The sequence below is a fragment of the Limulus polyphemus genome, unplaced genomic scaffold, assembly GCF_000517525.1.
Source record: "Limulus polyphemus unplaced genomic scaffold, Limulus_polyphemus-2.1.2 Scaffold775, whole genome shotgun sequence".
Classification (NCBI taxonomy): domain Eukaryota; kingdom Metazoa; phylum Arthropoda; class Merostomata; order Xiphosura; family Limulidae; genus Limulus; species Limulus polyphemus.
In genome coordinates, this window is record NW_013666385.1 from 114,322 (window position 1) to 121,532 (window position 7,211).

The 7,211-nt window shown below is 37.0% G+C and overlaps 1 protein-coding gene across 6 annotated transcripts in view; it reads left to right on the forward strand.

The window, feature by feature from the left end:
- LOC106460463 overlaps positions 1 to 7,211 on the forward strand; it is a 176,424-nt gene that overhangs the window by 108,578 nt on the left and 60,635 nt on the right. For 5 of the 6 annotated variants that reach the window (XM_022387183.1, XM_022387181.1, XM_022387184.1 and 2 more), the window contains one exon: positions 6,775 to 6,849. In XM_022387183.1, coding sequence (XP_022242891.1) covers positions 6,775 to 6,849 — 75 coding nt within the window. Of the gene's footprint in view, positions 91 to 6,774; positions 6,850 to 7,211 lie in introns of all 6 variants that reach the window. The other variant, XM_022387187.1, reaches the window with a different exon arrangement.

Below are 7,211 nucleotides of genomic sequence, written 5' to 3' on the forward strand. Positions count from 1 at the left end.
CTCGCTGACCAATGTTTCCAATGGAACGGGAGGGACTAAGAAGCCTTGTCAAATTATGCACATGGAGGATGTAAAACAAAATTTTTTTAGGTTTGATATATGCATTTTGAAATAGCATAAGATAATAAATTACTATGTCAATACCACAGAATTACACTGTAATTTACTAGGCTGACTAACGAAGCTGTATTTAGGTTTAAAAAAACGTCATTTTTCTATCATCATTTCACCTTACCCCTTCAATTTGAGCTTTGAAACAAAAAGACCAATTTGGAAGAATAGATACCTTCTGAAAGTGAGAGAACCATGTGAGGGAAATTCTGATCTTTTGGTTTGTTATAAATACATTGTAGAGTGAAGTAGGTGTACGTAAACAAGTATTTCCAAAAATGGAAGTGGTGAGCAGGGTTACTGTGTTTGATTTGCTAAATATAGTGATATTTCAGAAAATGGAAAAGATAGGAGGTTCTTATTTTATTATCTAGTTTCTCAACATTGGTAATTTGAGTTTCTATTTTGTAAGAAATTATAGACTTTGTGTTTGGACTTCAACACATCTAATTTGAACTAAAGCCACATTCAACATACCATGTAACACACAAAAATTGATATTTACGAATTTTGTTTTATTATTTACTTTAGAATTAAAATATTAATTAGTCTATAATACTAAAATTTGAATTATAACATATATGTCAAATTTATTGTCATACATTCATAAACTAGTAGTTCAATAACATTTTGAATGTAAGTCTACAAACATGATGACATGCTTTCTGACCTCTACCCAAAGAAAAACCCATAGCTCTAGGGTTAATAGTTTTTGTGGAAAGTCAAGTTTTAAATTTTTAACAGTTTTTTTATGTTATTTATATGGAGTTTAGTCCATGCTACATGTTCTGTATTTGTGTAAATTGTTATTTTTGGACTAGATACAGCTGTGTTCAGAAACAGTTACAAGATCCATTTTAGTGTACCTTTGAAGAGAGAGATGTTAATAAGTATATTATTTTAGGAGTTAATCAAAATTAAAGTTTGAATAAAGACATGCTTTAATGTTCTGCAGTGGTATATCTAGTTGCTGTTCAGTTGTGTTTTAGCTGTTATCAATATTCCTCCTATATTCTAATTTTTCAGTTGGCTTTATTCTGTTATAAATGCTTTTGCAATTGCTATCAATTCCGAGTTCTATTTTTTTAGGTTTTGGATTTCTTTTTATTGAAGTAGATGTGGTCAATCAGAACTGGTCAAATGTTTTCTTTTGTACACAACCTCCTTTCTGTTTCCTTTCCAGGGATCTCTATGATGTTCAAAAGTTCACTTCTAAGTGTGCAAGTGGTATTGTTTTGGCTAGCTCATTCATGGTTCTTGAACCTGTTTTAGTTGTTGATTTCTCCAACGCTTCTATTTTCAAAGTGTCATATGGCTTAAGCATCTCAAATTTCTTATCAGGGCATCTGTGAAAAAAGCAACGTATTCAAAATACAGTAGTATGATTGTTTCTCTGTGTTTGCCACTTTTACACATTATTATATTTTTGGGACTCTAAAGAAATTGATCAAACCATTTGTTTGATTAATATCCATTTAAAAGTTTGATTTGGTGCTTAATGCTCTAACAAAAGGACATTACAGGCTTGTATTGAAAATAATCTGTTATTGCCAATGTCAGTTACAGTTAGAACGTTGTTACCACTTTTAGCTACAAGCTCTTTATATTATTTAGTATTGCCATATGGAGGATTATATAAAATACCATGTGCTGCTGTTTTCCTATTTTAAGTACTCTGTGAATATTTTTTGCAGTTGCGTGTTAAAAGTTGTGGTCAATAGCAATCATTGCTTTAATATATTCTTAGATTTGTCTGAACCATAGATCTAACATTTTATAGATATTTCAAGAAAAATGTTAATCAACAAAAATAAATCTATAAATGTATTTGTAAAAGTATCAAAAGCTTATATCACAAATATATCTTGTAGAATATTTATAGAAGGCTTTTGAGGTTTAGTATTTCTGATGATACATGTGTTTTTGTTTTTGAAGTGACATATCACATATTTTGGTAAGACTACTTGCATGTTTACATCATTAATTTTAGTAAAGCATATCATCCATCTGTCCTTAGATATTTCTCTACTCTGAAAAAAATTTACACTAAAAACATCATAATGGTGAAATTATTTTTAATCTGTTTAATTAGATGTTTGGGCTTGCACAAAAGCTGCTTCGAAATTTAGTTTCACTGACATATAAACTTATTTTGTTGTAAGATTAATGCATGTAATCATATTTTAGTGTAAAAACTAATAAACCATAAACAGCTGTTACTTATCTAATGAAAATTTTAAAAAAGAATGAAATTAATTTAGAACCTCATCACTTAAATACTTCATTCGTAGCTATGTGCTCCTCAAGGTGGATTCCTGTACGTGGTGAGGGCACCTCCCAGGGAAGGTTCTGTATTTTCAGTTTACCTCCTCTGTGATCTGAACATACACCCGCATGTTTGCCGTGCGTGGTGACCCATGAAGGGGAGGAGAGGATCCTGGTGGGTTAGTGGTGTCTGGAGCACGGCAACACACCACTTTGACCTGTAGATGGGTGGCCCCTCCAGGGTCAATCATCTGGTCCTCTTGGGTTAGGGTCAACTGAGTATCAATGTTGGGTGTTGTGGACATTGTGTCTTATGCTGACGTTTGGGTATAGTGCTCATGAAGCCCTAGGATTTCTGCAGTGCCTTTGTTTGGCATTTAGTATGTCCCCTCTTAGGACCCCATAGTGGGTGTGGTCAGTGGGCACTGAATCTTTCTAATATTATTATGGATTCATCAATCCTTGAAAAAATAAAATAGTAAAAAACAGTTAATTGGAAAAGGACCACTTTTAGAAGACTCTGATCTCCAATCTCCATCTCCTGCTGTTACTGTACCTTGTTTTCTCATCATTCTTTGACTGAGAAATCATTAGGACAAATGTCTCCTTTTTTCAGTCAGAAAGGTTTAGAGGGTCTTGCTGGCTCTCCAAAGTCAGTAAAGAAGCTCCATTCTGGAGACTTATTGGTGGAAACATCCATTGGAGATATACCTGTGATGTTACTTCTCGTGCGACTTTAAATTCTTCCAGAGTAGTCATCATTTAAAGGGATTTATGGAACATCCCTGAGTTGGAGATTCTCACTGGTTTCTCCAGTCAAGTAGTTTCTGCGGTGAGTTGCATCTCCACTCTTAAAGAAGGAATTATGCAGCCTACTAATGTTCTGATTTTGACGTTTACATCTCCACATCCGCCTACCTCTGTGAAGGCAGGTTATCTTAAATGTAAGGTATGGCCATATATTCCTAACCCTCTCAGATATTTCCAGTGTCAGCGGTTCATCATTCAAAGGCATCTTGCCATGGTTCTGTGACGTACTCATGATGCCTACAAGTGTCAATTGGACCCTCACCACATTAACTGTAATGGTTCCCATTCATCTTATTTTCGTTCTTGTCCTAAGTGGGTGGAGGAGAAAGGGATACAACACTTAAAAACTGTGAATAACATTTCTTACCCGAAGCTCTGAAGCTATTGTTCCCTACTCCATATCAAACATATGCTGCTGCACTACATTCCACTGCTACAGTGGGAGTGTAGATGGACCTTTCTGTGCCTTCTTCAGAGTCTTTCTCACACTGGTTGAAGAGTCAATGTCTGCTCCTGTCTCTGTCCCCATTATTGCTCACAGTGGCTGCACGGATCAATCTCCTTTGGCCCTGGCTTCCAGTGTCTGCTTGGGTGCATTTTCTTTGGCCCTGAGATGCAGAATGATTATTCATTCATCCCCCCACTCACTGGAATCTGCTTCTACTGACAGAGATCTGCCCACTCGATCCAGGGCAGGATCCATGGAGGTCGACAGACCCCTTCTAGTAAAGAAAAAGGGCGTGGTTGCAAACAGAAGGGTTCTCTGCCCAGTTCTTCTCCACCTAAATAAAAATGGCCACTTTGATACAGTAGAGCTGTCAAGGTTTCCATTTGAATCTGGATGACATTAAATCATTGATGGATTCCTATCATCCCATGTGTCTCTCCTTATAGGAAACATTCATAAAACCTGCCGCTACTGTCACCTTTCAGCAGTTTTCTTTATACCAGAAGGTTGTGTGATGGATGAGTTTGTGGAGGGGTGGCACTACTGGTTGACCATCATGCACCCACCTTGTCTGTGCCACTGGATACACCCTTGGAAGCTGTAGCCATTTGTACTTCCTTGGGGTTGTACCATCACTGTTTATTCTCTCTACCTGTCAGTTTGTTATTTTTGCCTGTCTCCCAGAGAGACTTATGATCAGTCAGACCTTTATGGTCTTATAGAAAAGTTGCCATGTCCCTTTTTCATCTTGAGAGACATAATCCCCTTTGGGGTGGTGTTGATATTGATGGGAGGAATCATTCCGTGGAGTGTATGTTTTCAGTTCACAACCTGTTTCTCTTCAATACTGGTTCTTTTACATATTTTCATGCACCTAGTCAGTCTTTTACCGCTCTTGATTTGTCTGTCTGTTCCCCTTCACTTTTCTCATTTTTCTTGGAGGGTTGAAAGTGACCAACAGGGCAGTGATAATTTTGAGAGAGACTGGCCATGGTCAATGCCACCCAACCCAAGTGCCATAGTGGAAGTTGGACCAGGCCAACTGGCTCTCTTTCATCTCTCTCTGGGAACTCAATCCTGTTGTCATTAGTCTGACATCTATTAACAATTGCGTGGAAGCAGTAACTGATTGCATCATTCAAGCAGCTGTTTGTTCTATGCCCAAAACCTCGACATGTTTCCCACAGTATTCTCATCCATTGTGGTCTCCAGCCTACCAGCATGCATGGAAGGCTCAGAAATTGGCCTAAGATACCTTTAGCAGATATCCCACTCTTTCAACTGCATTTCTTTTCAGAAGGTTCGTGCCCATGCTCAAAGCCAAAAGGAATCTTGGATTAAGTTCACAACTAGCATATCTTCTACCACCAATTCCAAAGTCATATGGGACAAGATTTGGAAGATCAGTGGGAGGTATGCTACCCATTCCCTTTCCATCTTGCTCTCCAATGGCAAAGAAGTTGTTGATGTACAGAGCATTATACTCTCGTCAAGAATTTTTCTTATCTTTCCAGCACTTCTGTTTCATCCCCTGCTTTCTTGACCATCAAGTTTTGAGCAGAGCGATCACCTCTTTCTTTTCGGGTCAATCATCTCTATTACTATAATCTCCCCTTTACACTAGTGTAACTCAAGCTTGCTCTTTTTTTGGTTGGACCTGATGACATTCACTATAAGATGCTTCACCATCTCTCTCCTGCCTCTCTTGCTTTCTTCTGGTTGTCTTTAACAGAATCTGGAAGGAGAATATTTTTCCCGATAGTTGGTGCAAGGCTATTGTCCTACCTTTTTCTAAGCCTGGGAAGGATCCCAAGATTCCTTCTAATTATCGTCCAATTGCTTTGACTAGCTGTCTCTGTAAGGTCTTAGAGAGGATGGTTAATGCTCATCTTGTTTGGTTCTTTTAATCAACCAACCTCCTCTTGCCCACCCAATGTGGGTTCCACTGACAGCATTCCAACGTGGACCACCTGATTCGAGTTGAAAACTCAAGATAAAACATATGGTTTCTGTCTTTTTTATCTTATGTCACTACATGGAGGTATGGCAGTTTGCAGGACCTCCATTCATATGGGTTGCTTGGCCATTTGCTCATTTTTATTTGTCATTTTTTACTAGAAAGGTGATTCCAAGTCCATGTGGGATCGACCCTTTCTCGTTCTTTCACACTCGGAGTTCCTCAGGGCTGTGTCTTGAGTGTCACACCTTTCAGTATCAAGATCAATGCTGTTACTTGACAATTTCCTCGTACTGTTGTAAATGGTCTCTATGTCAATGACTTCCACATTTCTTGTCAATCATTGAATATGAAATTTATTGAGCAGCAGCTCTAAACTACCCTCAATCGCTTATTGAAGTGGACCACAGCAAACGGTTTTACCTTTTCTTTCTCCTACTAAACTATTTGCATGCATTTTTGCCACCAATGGGGTTTACACCCTGATCCCGATCTCCGTCCCAGTTATGTTGTTCTTCCCATGACCCCCTGAGGCAAAGTTCTTGGGGCTCATCTTTGACCATAAGATTATTTTCATTCCTCACATAAAGCAGCTACATGTCAAGTTTACAAGGACACTGAACATCCTCCACATCATCTCTCCTACCTCTTGGAGAACGGATCGATGTTCCATGCTCAAGATCTACCATGCCCTCATTTGATGCAAACTGGACTATGGGGCTCTGGTTTGTGGTTATGCCAGGGCCTCTGCCTTGAAGATGTTGGATCCTATTCACCATCTGTGGCCTTGCCTCTGCATGGGGGCTTTTGAACATTTCATTTCATTAATGTCAACAGTATGACACAGCTTCTTTCATTTTCCTAAGATGCCTTTAATTAAAGAAAGTTTATCTGTTATAAATGAACTCCCAACTTTAAATAATAACACAGCTTCACTATAATTAAGTCTGTCCTGAATAACTTGTATAGTATTGTTATAATTGTTGCATTATCCTATTCTTTCTTGTTTATTTCTGTGTCTTTTAATTTACTTCATTCTTTTATTCTGTATTTTAATTACTCTTTATATAATGTTTAAACTTTAGCTGGAATAGATTCTACTTTTTTTATATATATTGATATGTAAAATTATGTAATTATAGTTTGGCTGTATATGTTTATGTTAGTGTTTTTCTTTTATAAGGACAAAACTTCCAAATCCCAAAGTACCTGTAGTGCTGGCAGCTTGATCAGCATGGGCAGTTCAGAAAATGATGAGGTTTGTATAATGTTAATAGTTCACTAAAATTATTTTATTTGTTAATCAAATAACAGTTTAGAATGTATCTTTGATCTTCGACTAGTAACTAAATGGTGTTTGTCTGTATTATTTTCTGAAATAACATAGAACAAATCAAATTGTATTGCATTTAATGAAGTATCACATCTGTTTTTTGAAGGATTAGTTCTACTAAGAGACCTAATATTTTAAAGTACATTTAAAAAATTTACTTTTCAAATAGAACATCCTAGTACCATATTCAAACTGCTCAATTTTTAGAAAGCATATAATATCATGATCATCTGGGATATTTTGTGTTGATGACATCCTGATATTTTTTCATCTGTTTACTTAGTAGT